The sequence below is a fragment of the Euphorbia lathyris genome, chromosome 8, assembly GCF_963576675.1.
Source record: "Euphorbia lathyris chromosome 8, ddEupLath1.1, whole genome shotgun sequence".
NCBI classification, from domain to species: Eukaryota; Viridiplantae; Streptophyta; class Magnoliopsida; order Malpighiales; family Euphorbiaceae; genus Euphorbia; species Euphorbia lathyris.
In genome coordinates, this window is record NC_088917.1 from 56964315 (window position 1) to 56983904 (window position 19590).

The 19590-nt window shown below is 34.9% G+C and overlaps 1 protein-coding gene across 1 annotated transcript; it reads left to right on the forward strand.

The window, feature by feature from the left end:
* Positions 1-57: 57 nt before the first annotated feature.
* LOC136202645 (uncharacterized) lies at positions 58-12863 on the forward strand. The gene is made up of 15 exons (XM_065993395.1): positions 58-281; positions 436-612; positions 719-770; positions 868-975; positions 1744-1828; positions 3423-3477; positions 3740-4132; positions 7237-7296; positions 8109-8207; positions 8297-8407; positions 9378-9449; positions 9563-9679; positions 10183-10332; positions 10973-11073; positions 12393-12863. The coding sequence occupies exons 1-15, from the start codon at positions 219-221 to the stop codon at positions 12718-12720; spliced, it is 1971 nt and encodes a 656-aa protein (XP_065849467.1). The 5' UTR covers positions 58-218; the 3' UTR covers positions 12721-12863.
* Positions 12864-19590: the final 6727 nt, after the last annotated feature.

Here is a 19590-nt window from a genome sequence, read left to right on the forward strand (position 1 = left end):
AGATGACTACATAAATGAACTACTAATAAAAAAAGGAGGCAAGCAGTAACTGAGCGGAACCTTGAAACTGCCTATAGCTAACCTCCAATCCTTTTACGCGGGCCCCTCCATTTCCCTCCCTTCCCCAAGCTTCTCTCCCCTTTTCCCCTTATTTTCCTTTCTTCCTTCTTCGCTAAGCAAAATCATCACTGCTCTTCTCCAATCACAATTCTCTCGTCATGCAAGAGACTGAGCTCCTTGATTTATCCGACGACGCTGACTACGCTGCTTCTATCCAGCAAGTAAGTAATCAATTCATCAATCCCCACTCCTTTTCAATTCGGGCTGCATTCTCCAATTTTCGCGATTCAGTCGGTATTGCTTCCAGATTGATCTCCTGCTTTTCAATTTAGATTTTTCTCTAACTGATGCACTATTTCTTTTTCTGTATTATAGGGATCAGCGAGCGTGATGACGACGACCGATACCATTAAGACAAGCTCATCCACCGAACCTGAAGGCGCTGAAATTGTGTATTTGAAAGACAATGTGACAATTCATCCAACTCAGTTTGCGTCTGAGAGAATTAGTGGAAGACTGAAGCTGATTAAGCAAGGCTCCTCTCTGTTTATGGTAAAACCCCCCTTTGGAGTTCTAGGTTTATCTGTTTGTTTATGTTAGTAAGTGACTACATGATTTTATAGGTAGTTTTTTTGACATTTTCTTTCGGTGATGCTAGACATGGATTCCGTACAAAGGACAAACCTCTAATGCGAAGCTAGCTGAGAAAGGTTGATCGCCTTGAGCTTACTGTTTTTATTAACTAAACTGTTACGTGTTTCGATGATGTGGTTGCTGAATTAATTATCTAATGGTTTCCTTGTATAGATAGAAATCTTTACACCATAAGGGCTGTGCCTTTCACCGAAGTGCGTTCTATTCGTCGTCATACTCCTACTCTTGGGTGGCAATACATCATTGTTGTTCTGTCATCAGGTATAACATGTTATTTCTATTAGTTAAGGCTGTATTTTATTTAGAAAAATAATGATTCAAAAGCTACCACAGAAGCTCCTTAATGTTATTTTAAAGAATAAATATGTTTTGAGTGATCATTTGATTGCTTGTTTGGTTATTATATAAGAATCAGAAGGTTGCAGCAATTTCCATTCTAATTTAATTCTTCTCAATGAGAGAAATAATTGCGAACATCATATTTTGAATTATTTTCTCTGATGTCGATGTTTGATCCTTTGATATCTTACAAAAATGTATGGATTCGTTACAAGATTTAACACATAAGAAGAGCAAGATTGCGATTGTATTTTTCCTTGTCTATTATGCAATTTCAAGTATGATGCACATGCAGGAATAGACATGCAGCTGTCAAGGTCTCATTTTGCAATTACCTTCTGTTGCTGAAAATCTTTTCTGATTATGAGTTGACTGCCTGTTTATAGCTAGAAACTAGTGATGCTGTACTAAAATGAAGTTTTAAATCTTTAACTTGCTTGTCATTGTCACATAATGACCATCTTGCTTGCTCATGAAAAATAATTTTAGATTCTGAAACTAACCACTTTACTGATAGACCGATCCATGTCCCTGTACTCCCTTGAGGTACCGTTTGTTTCGAGTAGGAGAATTTTATCCGATTTAGCTAAAAACTTCAACTTTTGATTTTCAGTCAATGATGGCATTTTTTTTATCTTCAGTTAGAGGTTTTAGGGTTTAATAAGTGTTTTTTTTTTTTTTTTTTTGCAGGACTTGCATTTCCTCCTCTTTACTTCTACAATGGAGGAGTCAAAGAGTTTCTTGCTACAATAAAGCAACATGTTCTGATTGTCAGGTTGATTACTGTTTTACCATGCAATTCATTTTATGTTTATCTCTCAATAATAGATGATAGGTGGGCATGTATTTGTATATTCTATATCTGTAATACATTGATCTTCCTCTTATATGTGATAGGGATGGAAAAACTTTTAACCATTAAAGGGCGTTGATATGTTAATTGAATTCTTTTGTTTAGTTGTCTTAATTTTTTGCCAACTGTTTTAGGTTGTTCTCAGTTGCCCTTTTCTGCGGAGTAGAGAAAATAGGGCTAGGGGATATATTTTTGAAGCTCTAGAGAAGGACCAAATATAAGACATTACTTGTGGAATGTGGGAAAGACCATAGTCTTGAAGCTGTAGAAATTCTTTTCTTGTTTTCTCAATGGCCTTGTGACTTGGGTTGTATATCTTGCTCATCTTATGGGTTGCGGGTGAAATTTGTGTTTCTTTTGGGCTTAAGTATTGTGAATATATTTGTGGACAGAATGATAGTTTAATATTTATCAACCAATTATGGGGGAAAGCTCAGCTTGATGATTTGAGCATTGCTCACATTTGCATGTGGTTCCATTTCTGGGGGATGGAAGTAGGATTTGGTTTAAGCCTTGAATAGAGAGTATGGTATTCCTCTATAGTGAATTGGAAGTCTAGTCTTATTTTCTGTGTGACGCATATTTGTCTCAAATGAATTTATTGGAAGGTGAGATTTGCAAAGCAACAATTGGCCGTATAAGGAGACTGCTATTTCACAGTGATAGGGGAAGTCATCCAGGCTTTCAAGCAATCATTAATTGCATTCTGGCAGGGAAGCAGCTCCTTATCTTATTCCTGATATGGGTTTTAGCCCCAGGATAAGTCATGTAAATGTCAAGGAAAGGAGAAAGTGAAAGTGCATAGCTTTCACCGAGATTGCTTTGAAATCTCCTTCTGATCAATGTCAAAAGCCAGCCCACTGTTTGTTTAAACTCTTCAGCTCTTCGGTGCACTCCACTTTAATAACTACCCTTGGTTGAAGCTATGTTTTCTGAGATTAAGATGAATTAAGCTAAGATTCAGGCTAGTTGTGGTTCTGCTATATTTTTTTGCAAATGTAAGTGCTAGAAATTTGTATGCAGAGGTTGAAATAACTACTTTTGGATCCACTTCTTCCCTGGATAGATTCTTCAAACTTTACTTTTTCCTCTTTTCCTTCTTGGTGTGCCCAGTTTTTTCTTAATTCGAGAAGTTAGACATTGTTATTTGTTTCTTTGCTCTATATCTCACTGGCACCTCGTGTAAGCTTTATCAGTATTTGCACAGCGTCTCTTGGTATTCTCTAATTTTGCAAGTTAATTACTAGGGGAGGAATGCTGAATTGCACAGGCTAGACATCATATTTTTGCTTTTTCAAACCATAGCATCTTATAATAACTATGCTCCCAAACCACGTGTATTGCTTGCCTCTTTTTTTTTTTTTTTTAAATAAAAGTCTTTTCTTCTTTTGATTTTTCATTTTGAACTGTTCTGTTTTCATGAGGTGATGTTCATACATATGTTAGGTCTTGCATCTAACTCGAGTTTATTTATATATACAGAAGTGGTTCTTATAATTTTGTACAATGTTTCCAGGTCACTTGAAGATGCAAATGTATTTCTCGTCAACGATTTTCAAAACCCTTTGCAGGTCTGTTGAACTGATTTACTTTCTTGGTTTCTTTATTTAGATAGTAACTAATTACATGCAAATTGTTTTGTTATGCTTCTCTGTTGTAGTCCAATTGTTGGATATAGAGCTTGGTTTAGTGAGATATTGAATATTTATACTAATTCCATAGATGACAAGATATACATAACTAACATAATATGTTCTGTCAGCATCTTTTTTTTTTTTTTTTTTATTATTTTGGTTTATTCTTCTCCATTCATGGTTTGGCTGCTTTCCATAGAGAACTTTGTCCTCTTTGGAGATGCCAAGGGCTGTTCCTTTTGCAAGTGGGGCATCTGCTTCAGCTGGCGAATCTCCATCTTATGAAAACCAGGAAAGGGTCGATGGTGACATCCACGGTGGAAGTTTCACATCTCATAATGTTGGGAGGCAAAGACAAAAGAGCGTTGATCCTGCTCGTGATCTCTCAATCCAGGTGCTGGAAAAATTTTCTCTTGTAACTAAATTTGCCCGGGAAACAACTTCACAACTATTCCGTGAAAATCATAGCAATGGGTATGGTGCTATTGAGAGGAAAACCTATGGTTATTCATCCTCTGATAGTCCTCAGGACACACTGGAGGATGCTGAAGAAAATCATGCTCAAAATCCTGTACCTTCTGATCCATTGGAGGTAACCTTTGAATCTTAGAAAAATTTGCATTGACTGGAGAATTATACTGATAACTAATTGAATCATTTCTCTCGTTGCATGCCAATGTGGTCTTCTTTAGGATTATTGTGACTAATGGATTGTGTGACATTTATCTTTGGGTAGCAAATATGCCTTGACATGCACATGATTATAAATTGTCATCATGATTGGCCCTTTGCATATTGGCTTTTCAACAGCGTCTGTTGCTGATTCTGTGCAACGCAAGGCAAGCTGCGACTCATGCCCACTCTTAGACCAGAACATCTTACCTTCATCTTTTATGTTCTCTATTGTTTTTATGCTGTTCTTATTCTCAATTTTTTTGGATTCAATTGAGTCATTAGGGGATGAATTGAAAGAACATGATGGAACTGACATGAAAAGGCATGTGATTATAGATAAAAAATGCAGGACCTTTTGGACCTTAACCTCACTCATAATAATATTTCAAAATCTTTAACAATTGTTGTAGGCATGAATTATAAACTGACCTTCTAGTTATTACTGCTCCTCTTCCTACTTTCTCCTTCTTGTGGTATATGCTGGTAGCTTTGAGCTGTTAGGATTGGTTGGTTTTCTGGCAGAATTTTTTGCATTGTCATTAAAGTTTGTTATTTTATTTTTTTTTCGTTTTATCTTATCTACCTTATGGCTTATGGGGATAGGATGGTCAGCATTCCTTTTGTGATGATGACAAAAGAAACCTAGCAAAACTTGAATCAGTAGGATTATAAATCGGAAAATGCTTGGCCCTAGAGCTATAATTAGAAGTTTTACATGGATAATTGGATTTGCTTCAGTTTCTCTCCATATAATTGGGGATAAGTATAGTTCTAAAAAAGAGCTTAAATATGGGAGTTGGAGTTATTTTAGTTGGGAGAAAAATTTCTATTCCTGGGCAATCTGATATAGAGCTCCATTCTGTTCAAACAGAGTCAACTATGTAGGACACATGAACAGGATGAAGAAGCTGCCACCAATGTGGGACCTTTTGAGCTAATCAATTTTAAGGAGGTATAGAGTCTTATAGTTTGATTTTAGTTCTGGGTTCACTACTGCCTTGCTTGTTATGTAGTCGTTTCCAATGTCATTATCAGTTCCTAACTGATATTCTGTGGTAGATGATTTGTTGCTCATACAGCCATGAATTGTATGCAACTACTTTTTTCTTTCTTTCATATCTTTGCTAATGCCTTCTATTAATAAATAAAATCCAGTATGCTCATCATTTGATCATATATTATAGAAATGACATCTGTATAGCATATCTTTCACGTTTCTTGCATCAAGCTGGAATAGTAACAAAAGGACTTGCATGATTCAGTAGGTTAGCTGCTGCATATTGAAACGTGTGTCACATTGCTTTGCAAAAATTGTCCTTTGGCATTTTCATTTTTGGCCTATCATATTAGCTTCTGGAATCTGGATTGATTTAGAGAATATACATGCTAGCACACGTAGCCTCATGTAGGTTGGTAAATTTTGTTGCCTTGTGCATCACATACGCTGGGAATTTGTGTTACCTCTTATTATATGTTGTTACAGACCATGGAAATAGAGAGGAATCCATGTGATACCATGTAGACTAAGATACTACATTGATATATTTTAAATTGTTACAAATACACACATATATATACATAGAAGGAGAGGAGACCCCTACCTAGCAAACCCATACCTACAAGACTCATGCCATGCTTACATTATTAAACTCCCCCTCAAGCTGGAGCATGAATTTTAGTCATGCCCAGCTTGCTACAAATACAAATAACAGTCTTAAAGACAATACAACTCAAAAGCAACGCAAATAATACAACTCAAAAACATATTAAACAGATAACAGAAGGAGAGGCCAAGAATGCAAAAATCACTGCCAACCCACACAAAGAATCCAAACACTAATCCAAGTTGCACAGACCATACATGAAGGTCGGAAATGCCAAGGCAACGCGGGAACACCAAAAGTCACCGGAAAACGGTGCTGCCACATGCTGGGAGATTTGTTACCAGAATTTGCAGATCGGACTGTCAGCGGAAGAGGAAGCTCGTGGGAGGGGCGGTGAGACTAAGTGAGACTTGGAATGCTAGGCCCAAACAGTCTGCTCACAAGGCAGACAGTAATGCTGAAAGAAACAGCCCAAAAATGCAAACCCAGAAATTCTGCTCACAAGGCAGAACATAAATTCTGGAATCTCAATCCAGAAACCCAAAACATAATCCAAAACCAGGCTCTGATACCATGTTACAGACCATGGAAATAGAGAGGAATCTATGGGATACCATGTAGACTAAGATACTACATATATTTTAAATTGTTACAAATACACATATATATACATAGAAGGAGAGAGGAGACCCATACCTAGCAAACCCATACTTAGAAGACCCATAACTACAAGACTCATGCCATGCTTACATTATTACATATGTGAATCTCAATTTATTTGAACTTTTTCATGATATTTGTTGAGTCTCTTTTGATTTTACGTGCTTAATCTCCATCACGCGTGTATGACAGATGTTGGTAATGGGATTTGGTTTCATATCAATTGTCATACAGAAACTTATATGTTTAACCCATTTAAAACCTGTTGACTTACAAATTTAAATGTGTATTGTAAAAATAAAACCCTGAGATGGACAGTTTGAATTGTGTGCCTCATTGTCACTGGATCTAAAATACAAGGCTACAGCAATTTGTCTGTTTGCGCATTACTTTTCATTTCCTCTACAGTATGTACATAAATATGGATTATATACTGGAAAATATAATATGGTAGTTAGTAGATACTGCATATTTGTTTCTGTTGGTAACTCTGCTGCCGCCATACTGATGCTGAAATAAAGAAAAATCTAGAGAACATGTACTCGTGCTTTTATAATTTCTCTACTTCATGATTTGGATTTAAGAATCTATTGTTTGAACATTTGAGATAGTAGTTGCCATAATGCTTCAGGATGAACCATGCTTGGGTTGGGACATAAAAGATTGTTTCTTTCAAAATTTCCCCTTATGTTTTGGTGAATATATGTATACTTTTGTTGTAGAATTAACTTATCTTTTCCTCTACTTCTTTTGGCAGTTTGACAAGTTAACGCTTGTATGGGGAAAACCACGACAGTCTCCTTTGGGTTCTGAAGAGGTAAGAATTATTTCTTAAGAATAATTGTCTATCAAATCTTCAAGGTTAAGTTCTTAATTTAAGAAAATGTGTCTTTTGTGCATCAACTAGCAATTCTTTGCAAGAACATTATATTTGGCAATTCCATTGCTCATTTATTTATGGATTTTAAGTTTGCTTTTCAATTCTTAAGCTGTAATTCATTTGGATCTCCATGCTTATGGAGTTTGTTTGGTTCTGAGTCCATATTCACCTTATCCAAGCTTAATCTTCTTGGGTCTAAGGGTATGGATTTATGTATGCTGCAATAAGTTCTTAATAACATGCAAAGCATGTACCATGTTAAGTATAAATATTTCAATTCAAATAAGTTCTAATTTTTAGATGATCACATTTTTTAATCCATGGTTTGCATGAAACTTTTGAATTGATACTCGGGTCCTTGAAAACATCTTGAAATGAATGGTAACTGAAATAGTGAAATTGAGAATGGGCAGAGACAGTAATAAAAGCAATTCTTGCGCCTTACCTATCAGCTTAAGCTTTTGGTTCAATTGGTTCCTTGACAAGAATCAATGAGAAATGCAGCATTATGATATTATGGACCGCTGCTACGCTTTAGTTTTGATTTGATGTTGCCTCTATTCTGTCTTATTTTTAATATAAAAGGGTAAACTTTTGTGAGTTTGTAGGCTACACAACTCACCCTGAAAATCTTATGGTGCAATGGAGTCACCCTGATAATCTTATTGAGTTTTTTTAGATTATTAATGAATCTTTAGTCTGTCGAGGTGTTATATGCTCTTTACTTCAACTTTTCTTTTCTGCTTTAGTGGGCCACTTTTGTGGATTCTGAAGGACGAATTATGAATTCTGAAGCTTTAAGAAAGAGGATATTCTATGGAGGAGTTGAGCACTCATTAAGGAGAGAGGTTTGTTCTATGTAGTTTGTCGAGAGCTCTATCAGGAGATCGTATTTTTGGCTTAATATGACATTCATTAATATCTTGACTGATTGTAGGTGTGGCCGATTCTGCTGGGATATCATTCATATAATTCAACATTTGCAGAAAGGGAATGCCTGCGTTACACCAAAAAGTTGGAGTATGAAACTGTGAAAAATCAATGGCAGGTATGATGGATTTTTTTTGCTTATATAATCATAGAGTGCTCCATATATGCAGCCTGATATGTCTTTCAAGGTTTACAGGCTTTCAGGATTCCTTTTTCTTCATTCCACTTTTCCGCTTATATTCTTTTCTCTTCATTGTGTTTTATTTATGTATTTGAAAACAATAGTATCCAGTTTAAGTTCTGAACATGTCAGGAATGTTGAACATGTCAGGAATGTTAACTTTGTAGTTACTGTTTTAATTGTGGCTTTAACCCATATGATTGACTGAATTTTGTTCATTTGCGGCTAATGATTGTTTTATGAAGGTGGCTGTTTTTTTTTTCCTTAACAGTAGTTATCCAACTGAACAGTTTGCACCCAAATTTTCTTAATTGTTTCAATGTCTTGGTCCTTGAATAAGAAAGTACACTACTTTCAAATAGGAATTTCAATTTGATCTGGTCACTCTAGGAATGTAAATATCATAAATGGATTCTCTTCTTTTCTCACAGTGATATGTTTAATTATTGACAAAATATCTAGATGTTTGACTGTGGGTAATACCAAAATGCAAAGGAGATTTTTAGTCTTGAAAAACAACTATGAGTAGGTTCGGCATTCTTTATATTCTGTGTTCTTACCGATCAGTTCATGCTCTAATGATATAAAAAATGGCCATATCTATGCAGAGATCTTTTGTTTATGATTACATCATTCCTTGAACTGATAAAAGCTAAATAGCACCACTTTACACAAAATTCATGCTGATAGGTGTATCCTGTTAGAAGAATATGATTCTAAATACGTATGCGTGTTTTGAAGTTATATGAAATGCATGGAAAATAGTTTTTTATAATCGCTGCATTTTTGTATGCTATTTTATGTTGGGATTACTTTCCTTCAAAATATGGCCATCATGAGTTATGATGTTACTTTCCTTTTGAGACTAAATCCTTGCATCTGTGTCTTGTTCTATTTCCCGCTGCAGAGTATCTCTCCTGAACAGGCAAAGAGATTTACAAAATTTAGAGAAAGGAAAGGCCTTGTAGATAAAGATGTGGTATGCATAAAACCAGCTTAGTCCTAGAATTTCCAAATATATATATTTCTATTATTTAGCTGTAATGAGTCCAATTTGTGTTAATTCTGTTACTTTGGTATATGTTTCTCAAGGTGAGGACTGATAGATCGGTTTCTTATTATGATGGGGATGACAATCCAAATGTGAACATCTTGCGTGATATTCTATTGACATACTCATTCTACAATTTTGATCTTGGCTATTGTCAGGTAATTACTTACTTTTATTTTATTGTGTTCCTTTGTACTCTGAAGCCTCATTCTTTATTTGGAGGTTGTTTTGTTAGAGATTTTCATCTATCTAAAGTGAAATATATCATATATATCCTAGCATTGTAAGTGACATCAATAAAATATATATCCAATAATCCAAGCACTCAAGATATACCACAACTTAATGGAATTGCAATATTTTAATGCAATGGTCACTGGCTGAGTTAAATCCTTTCTCCTACTAGTTCTCGTCTCTGATCATTTTCTACTACATCGATCATTTTCTATACCTTTTTTCCTCCAAATATCATGCTGAAAACGATCTTCAAAATAGTACAAGAAAGGTGAAGGTCCTTTGTTTTTGGTTGTGGGTCATCCTAACGTCTCAAGGCAGCAAATAGTTTTTTATGAATTTAGAGGTTGTCAATCTGCACTATTTTGGTAGATAGTTTGAATCCCTTTGTTCTTCGCTAACATTTCATTTTGTTCTTGTCTCACAGGGTATGAGTGATTTACTGTCTCCAGTTTTGTTTGTGATGGAGGATGAATCGGAATCTTTTTGGAGTTTTGTTGCCTTAATGGAAAGACTTGGACCCAACTTCAATCGTGACCAAAGCGGAATGCACTCTCAACTATTTGCATTATCTAAGGTCTCTTTATCTCTCCCTCAAGTCAACACATGATGATTTACTGGTCAAAATGCTATGAACATCTCACAGTCCATCTTGTTTTCTAATTTCTTATCTCTGCCTAGGGTTGTTGGCTTAATTGGTTAGGGCTACTTCAGTGGGGGGTTAATGAGAGCTCATTAACCCCCCTTGTATTAAACTTCCCCATTAGGGAGAGTTTAATACGATTGAACTATATCAACTGATTGGTATATCCAATCGATTGATCAACTGAAAAGGCTGCCAGCAGGAAGCTTTATGTATATATACTAACACTACTTTTTTTTTTTTGAAAATGTCTGATTTGATGGTGGGTCCATATGATTGAGTGGTTGTAGAGTTTAACCACTAGAGAGGATAGTCTAATGAAATGGAGTTCATTATACTGATGATATGTCGATGATTTGGCATGACTATTGAGTGGTTGAGAGTTTAACCAGTAAACTTTGCCCCTTGGCAATTACTTTAAAACTGTAAAAATGATTTATGTAATAAATTTGTTGGTGGTTACTGTTTATATTATGTCTAATGCATGTTAGTATCTAAAATATATTTGACAAAACTGTTTTGATTGAGAGCAACAATTGGCTGTGAGTTCTAATTTTCACCATTATTGTGGCAGCTGGTGGAGTTGTTAGACAGTCCATTGCATAATTATTTCAAGCAGAATGATTGCTTGAATTACTTCTTCTGTTTCCGATGGATTCTTATACAGTTTAAAAGGTCAGGTTGCTGAAACGGGGTATATATTTTTAATCAGGTTTCTGATATATCTGTTTGATGTACTTCTGGTTCGAGTTAGAAATTCCTTATTCTGCATTTTGAACAGGACGTTTTGTGATAGAGAATGAGATACAGGTATTAGGGGTATAAAAGGGATACGTGGAAGGATCTCATAGCTGGTGTTTGTTATAGTGGGAGAGAGCCAAAAAGCTACCTATTGCTCTCACTTCTCTTTCTTACTATAACAAAATGCTAGCTAAGTGACCCTTAATACCTTTATCTCGAATTAAGGGTCTAAATGGCCCTTAAAGTTGGCACGCAGGGTCAATTTAGCCCAAATCGAAGTTTAGGTATTGCCATGGACCATGGAAATAGAGAGAAATTCATAGGATACCATGTAGATTAAAAGACTACATTGATATATTAAACTTAAGATGAATGCACATATTTATACAAGGTTCTCCCTAAATGACTCCTACAATTAAGTAAACATAGAGACCCTACTAGCAGCCTTAGGCATGCTTACATTTATTACATTGGCTTATTTTGTAACACTCCCCCTCAAGCTGAAGCATGTATTTTAATCATGCTCAGATTGCTACAGATACAGACAACATAGTTTTAAAGACAGTACATTCAAGATACTTCATAATTAAAAATATAATCCGGAAAACGCAATCTAGAAGAACAAATTGGACAGGAGAGACGACATCGGAACATCAAGCTATGTTGAAAACAGAGAAGTTGGCAAAATTTGACAAATTAGCCCAAATTTGTCAAACTTTTAGGTATTAAAACCGATTGCTTTTGGGCTAATTTGTCAATTTTTGCCAACTTCAGAACTCAGTTGATACCTAAACTTCGGTTTTGGCTAAACTCACCCTGCCTGCCAACTTCAGTGGCCATTTTGACCCTTTATCTCATTCTCTATCATTTTGCAGCAAAAAAATTAATATTTGAAGCATTATAGTTGGAAACCATGCATTATCTTACCTTGGACAGTTAAAAGTTACACGTTCTTATATTAGACACTTTTTTCAATCATTTGCTTAGAATAAATTGGTGATGATGAGAGCAGGAGAATTACTGAATGCTGAATTTAAGATTCCTCATGTGCAAGCCGATTTGAATTCATTTTCTTCAAATATACCTAAGGGAATTATTGACAACAGGTTTCGAATTTCAATAATGATGCTAAAAGGCTGAGTTGAAGTTTGAATTAAGATGAAAGTTCTTATGACGTGTTGATACACAGTGTTTATGCAGATTGAAAGCTAGAGCATGGTAGTTAATACTAACATTTTATTTAAAATTTTCAGGGAATTTGAATATCAGAAAACAATGCGACTCTGGGAAGTATTATGGACACATCACTTGTCTGAGCACCTTCACCTGTATGCATGTGTTGCAATCTTGAAGCGGTATCGCGGCAAGATAATTGGGGAGCAGATGGACTTCGACACTCTCTTAAAATTCATTAATGAGCTAAGCGGACATATTGACCTTGATGGAATTCTTAGGGATGCTGAGGCTTTATGCATATGTGCTGGTGAAAATGGTGCTGCTTGTATCCCACCTGGTACTCCACCGTCATTGCCTATTGAAGAGAATGGTTTGTTATATTCTCAACAGGATGAAATATTGTAAATGCAAATATAATCTACCGCCATAGTTTATCTTCTGTTTCTGATTTTCAATGGATATAATCATGCTTTGTAAAATTTATGGTATTCCAAGGCAACATTGGTGTTGGTATTAATCAACTTGCTTGTACAGACTCTTGCAGTAAATTGAATCCTTCCATAGACAGGTTGTTGAGGGGTCTATATGCATCGAATAAGGACTACTGAGTCTTAAATTGACTTGATGACCCTTTTGTTGAAATCGCCTGCTTAAAAAGCTAAGCACCACCTGTGTCTTTGATGGTCCTTTTGTCGAAATTATAGACATTAATGGCTACTGAGCAAAGCTAATAATGAGTTAAAGGTAGATCATGATCTAGTTTGACCAGGATTGGTTATTTGGTACTTCATCACGCATCATTAATTGCTTTACATGCATGCATGTATTTCTCTTGATGTTCGTTAGTGTTTAATTTTGTATTTAATGTGGGACTCGATAGAGAAATCTACTGTTGCCTGTGGGTAAGAATCTGTAGCTTGGTCTTGACGTCTTGTCCTCATAATTGGGATGATAACCTTCAATTTTGTAAGCATGTTTCTGTTTCAAGAAAGAGGAAAGGACAGCAGTTCTATGCTAAATCCTTATGAGAGATACTCTGACTAAAAGGCAGGTAGGCCCTTTCTGTGAATATTAGAAACTATGGCTTGGATGATTACAGGTTCATTTGCCAATATAGCTCCTCACTGTTGTAGCCGAATGAATCAAATAAAACAAAGGAATCCAAGTTGGCAATGAAACGCACGTCGCTGAAGGCAAGTGCATCATTATTGGCTGGCACCACTGGAGGCTCAATGTCATAATCCATGCTCTGTGCGTCCAGTATCCAAGTATCTGTGACATTTTTCTTTCCATCTAAATCTTATAGAATGCTCTATAGATTTGCTTTGCAAATGTACTGACGTTTGTGTTGCCTCTTGTTTATGTCGGTATTATTGATGTTGTCATCATTGCCATTCTGATGGTTGTATGAATCAATGGTTTTTCTTTTACCAGGATGGCATTTCTTGTTCAAATGGGTATTCCAGTAGTTTTTCACCTCATTGTCCGTTCGACCAGGCAGTTGACCAGCTATGAGTTCTGCGTTAAGAATGAGAGGTACGGTAATACTTGTGTAAGTTTATATTCTGTGCTGTATATCATGAACAAAAGAAGCACTTACCTATTGCCAAGAAGCTTATGCATCCTGATGATAAGGTCTTCCTCTACTTTGGACATCCCACCATGTTTAATATTTGGTCTTAAGTAATTCTTCCCGTCTTAGTCTGCAACTCTTCCCATCCCCTCAAACCTGCAATGGAAGAGGCAACAGCACAGAATCTAGATTCTTAAAGCAAGATACCTCCTTAGCATTTCAACTTATTATCAAATAAATCAATAAAATCTTCCCAATGGACTAGAGTTTAACCTATACCCGATTTTGCTGAGACAGTAACCCAGTTGCCTTCACCGTGGGTCTCTATAGTCTTCAAGATCAGGTCCTCCTCCGGTTTCCATAAGCCCTTCTTGACTCGTGCCTTCATTTCCTTACTTTCCATCTCTACTTTCCTTGGTATCTTTGTGAGTGTGATTTCTTAAAAAGGACGGCTTATATAGAAAGTAGAATTTACAATGGAACGTCATACATGATTAATCTGCAAATGGATATCACTCGTACAAGGAAAGCATGGTATTAGGCCAAAAAAATCTTGAAAGTCAATTGAGTTAGGGCCCCATTCTACTTCACTTTTTCTTTTCCCCGTAAAAAGCAACGAAAATCTCAGTTACAGTTCCATTGCTCTTATCTTGCTTGATTATATTCCTGATGTTGACTGTTATCTGTGAGGACCCATTGAAACAGTACGTTAAACAGGCCATATAGTAACGCACTATATATTATCTTTTGCATGGGTACTAAGTTCTTTTAGGCATATGTGCATCTCTAAGTTTTTTTTTGGAATATGTTCATTTTCATGTTGAATATGGAGTATGCTCGACATATTTCATATTCTTACAAGCATCTCATTTTCATGTTGTGAGCGCACAAGGGGGTCTGGCAGGCCGCGGACACCACTTCTATCATGGATGGTTTCTGCCTCCCCTCTCGCCGGCGGTTGGAACTACCCTATTCGGGATCGGTCCTGACAATTTATGAGCCCAGGTGAAATAAAAATAAGGGTCCTTTTAACAAAAATAATTGTACGTATAATTTTAAAATATATTCCTATAAATAATAAATAAAAGAGTATTTCATTAATGATTGTATGGTACATATTATTACGTTTACTAAATATTTTTGTTTACGCAAAATCAAAACAAAATTTCACCATTTTTTAGATTAACCGTCAACTTATATTCAAAAAGTCAATTGGGCAACTTCTATGTCTAAAATATCAATTATTTGGGCCTTTTAAATCCAATCTGATATTAATATATGAATAAAAAAAAATTAATCCATATATATATAAACATTTTTGGGCCCCCCAGCCCTGGGTCCTAGGCTGGCGCACTGCCGGTCTAGGCCCATGGCCGGCCATGCCCCTATTATGGATGGTTTTGGCTCTTTGTTTTCGACAAATTATGGTTTGTAGTGACTAATTAACTTATTGAGTTTGTATTTAATTATAAAATCCAATTTGATTAATATATGATAGGTGATAAATTTCTCTAAGTTTGTTCAAAATGACCTAATCTTACATTTATAGTCTAACTTTAGCTTAATTTTGAGAAGTTTTATATTGGTACGTAAAAAATGGTTCTGGACCATTTAAATTATATGTATATATACGAAAAAGTTTGGACAAACTTAATTTAGCAAATTTTTTTTTTATGTACGTATGTGTAAATTTGGCTTCCTAACAGATCTCGTGAGGATACTTGCAATTAAAGAAAAAGATTCTTCTTAGGTTTGGAAGGAAATAAGGAAATTAAGAGCAATTTCTCTATTCAAATCACATAAAAGTTGGAAATTTAAATAAGGTTTTAGATACAAGAAAAAAAAAAAAAAAACCTATTGAACTTGCAAGTGGAAGAAGATGAGCTAAAATTAACTGTCGTGGTCTTTCCGTTTTTAGTTTGATTTTATCCAATTGGCGAGTCGAGGAAATAGTTCCTATTTACAGTTAAACAAATGTTGATTAATGAAGTTCCAGCTTGCAGGATATGGATCCAACACTTAAAAAAAAATACTAAGTAGGAACTTGATCGAATCTAATTCCACATGTTATGTTCTTGGGGAGGTGTTGTAATTAAGTTGTAGATGATGAAGATGATAATGCTTCATTTCCTTGATATTTGGCGATGATCAATAAAACTGAATTTAAGTTAGAATGGTTAAGGATATTAAGTTATTTAAGACAGGGATTTCAAATTTTAGTTTACCTGAAATAAATAATTAAGAGATGATTCACTTAACAAAACTCTAAATGGAATAATCATATAAATTAGACATGTAAGAAAGAAAGGTATATAAAAAAAAGTGTGGTTTTCCAATTTGCAAACATGTGGTTTAATAATAAGAATCCGTTTATATTATTAAATACTTCTTTAAATACTATATTTTGGGTACAATTATATGTATTATCTTCCTCATCACAAATAAAAAAATTCCAATCATTTTTTTTTGTGACTCTTGAAACCGCGACATACATTTGACCATAGCTAAAAACAGGAGGTGGAAGATATAATCCAACATGTGCAAGTGATTGATCTTGACTTTTATTGATTGTCATAGCAAACCAAACAACTAAGGGATATTGTCTTCGTTGAAATCAAAATGGCAATTTGATATCAAAGTAAGTCGGGGTATGAAAACCTTATGTCCAATTTTACAACATGTAACTTTCGCTGCTTTAATCACATGTTTTTCCAATTGTGTTACCACCAATCGGGTATCATTACATAGCCTAAGAGTCTGATCAATATTACGAAGTAGCATAAGAAGTATTTCAATCTTTAATGTCAACTTGTGATTCGACAATCTTGAAAAATTAATAGTATTCAGAAATTCAGGAATATAAACATCTTCATGACTATTTGAATGACTTTCAACTTTGCAGATAGAATCTGAACTCAAGTAACATATTTCTTCCCCTGGCCATCTAGACAACATATACTCATTCACCTTGTTAACAATATCCAATGTATGTGCAAGAATGACATGTTCTTGTAAGTATATTGGATCTCGAATGTTTTCAATGATACTTGGATATGTACTTTTAACAATGGCTCCAATAGGATCATTAACATCTTTGAGTAATTCTTCGAGTATATCGAATGTAGCTTCTCCATCATTTTCCCCACCAATTGTTCCATCACCAATTCTTTTGTATCAGTATTTGAATCTCGACTTTGAAGCCTCATGTTATTTTTTTAACTGAAGTACTTTACAATATCTCCACAAGTAAGATGAATTTATTGTAGATGATACTATATTCTGTCTCTTAGCTTTTGGAATAACATGCAATATCTGTCTCCTATGTAAAGTAATTCACTACTCTTTCAGGTACAAAGACCTTCAATTTTGAATTGAATGACATTGAAACAACATAAAATCAATGTGGACGGCTCTGCTTTTGGCACTCCTGGCGAGGCAAGAGCGGGAGGTATTTTTCGCAACTATCGAGGTTTTTCCAAAGGTTGTTTTACTTTCTCTACACTCCTTCTTTTGTTTATATGGTTGAATTGAGAGCTGCTATTTTCGCAATTGAACTTGTTTGGGAGAAAAATTGGCATCAGCTTTGGGTTGCGTCAAACTCAATGTACGTAGTTAATTTGCTTATACATCGTTCCATAGATGTTCCTTGGAGTATTCAACAAGAGTGGTTGCATTTCACACATCTTTATGGAAGGAAATAGAGTTGCTGATGCATTGAAAAAAATTGGAGTCTCTTCCTCAGTGATCAATTGGTGGCCTTCAGCTCCTGCTTTTTCCCATAGGTTTATTAATGATGACATTTGTAGTATTTCACACTTGCGTTTTTCTTGACTTTTCCTATATTTTCTCCTCCCCCAATCTTTTTGTTTGTTCCTCTTCTCTTGTTCAAACATTCACTTTTTTCTTTTATTAATATATTGTGGGATTGTCAGTTCTTGGACCATGAGTGCTCACCCCGTCCAAGTTCTGTCTCGTCCCAATTTTTATAAAAAAAACAACATAAAATTGAAGCTTGCAATTGCTAAAGGTGTTCTAGAATTAAAATTATATTGAGGTAGAAACTCTTGAAATAAAAATTGGTCCCACCACTTCTACTCTTAACTATCCCCATATTTTGATTTAAATGTGTCCCCATACTCCTCCTGAACTCTGTCTATCCCCCACCCCCTCTTGAATTTTACCTGTGAAATAAAATTAGAATTGTTATTCAGTTTGCTAAAATAATATATATATATATATATATATATATATATATATATATATATAAACAAATAATATAGTGCAGCTGTGAAAAAACAACAACCATCTTTTATTCAATTAACAAATGAAACAACTTTCTATTTTACCATTGCTGACATTACAACAGGTACCATTATGAAACAACTAAAGTTCATGATATTAAGTCGATCGATACAGTTTTAATCTCAGAAACTGTTCCACAGGAAAAATCAATAACAATATTAAAGTTGTACCATTTTAATTAAAGTTCATGATATTAAATCCTTTGACACATTTTTCATGTAGCAAACAGTTATAGAGGAAAAATACCAATGAGAAAAAAAAAGATAATTGGAATGCAATTAAAAGACCTGATTTAACATTTACATAATTAGGATATTTAGAAACCAAATTTGTCATTCAAAATATGCAACATAAATGAGATGAGCAGCAACAAAGGAGAGAATGTTTGTCATGAAAAAGATAAGGTAGAATTTCATAGAAGTTGACAACATTACCTTTAAAAGAAAAGCCAAAACAGAAATTGTAGGATAAGAAGGGAGAAAAGTAAGAAGTAAAGAATGTGCAAGAACCAATAAAGAGAGCATTATAGTTGGTAAGGACACATGACACTTAATAGAAGGGTAGCAAGAGATCGTGAGTCAGAATGCACAAGTGAGCCCTTTAATGATTCATCTGCAAGAATTAATATCTGTCCCATTTAGAGTCAGTAATCAGTAAGGGTTAATACACATATTTATCCCTGTATTATCACGGAAAAACAAATATGCCCTTATATCAAATAAACCCACAAAACTATCTCCGAATTTTCCATAAACCTGCAATTATACCCTAATCTAACAGACTTACTTACTTGACATAACACCATTAGTCTAGTCATCAGATTACTGACATACCACCAATTAACACACTACACATCATTGTCTTCTTCTTTTTTCTCTCAAAATTCAAAAGTTTAGTCTAGTGATGTAATATTATTCTCAAGATACAAGCAAATATTAATTTTTCTAGATTTCTAAGAACAACTTGGACTCATCTTCTTATTCCTTCTAAATCTCTCAGACATTAAAGCTTTTTCTAGATGCTCAATTCTATGAGAAAGTGAACTCAAACTGCATCTGCATCTCATTCTTCTTGAACAAATCCGCCATTAATCCCATCATTTTCTCATTCTCTTCTACTAGCTTCTCCAGCAACTGTATATCCGATCCACATTATTCACTGCAGAAATTGAATTTGAATTCGATTCATATGCAGATTTAGCAACATTACCTTCAACCTTAGGCGCATCTTCTTTTACATTTCCTCGATTTTCAATATAACTGTTTCAGGTATGTCTCTAGCTTCAGACTCACAATTGTTTTGCGATTCGACATTGTTTTGTGATTCTAGCTTTTGATTAACATCTTTATTCACTAGAGAATTTGAAGTTAAATTTGATTCAGATGCAGATGCAGATGCCG

What these genes read in the sequence shown, in the direction of transcription:
- LOC136202645 (XM_065993395.1), top strand. Translation starts at nt 219, where the DNA reads ATGCAAGAGACTGAGCTCCTTGATTTATCCGACGACGCTGACTACGCT. An exon ending in CTGTGAAAAATCAATGGCAG is followed by an intron (nt 8,408 to 9,377) that starts GTATGATGGATT and finishes TTCCCGCTGCAG; the next exon opens with AGTATCTCTCCTGAACAGGC. An exon ending in GCCTTGTAGATAAAGATGTG is followed by an intron (nt 9,450 to 9,562) that starts GTATGCATAAAA and finishes ATGTTTCTCAAG; the next exon opens with GTGAGGACTGATAGATCGGT.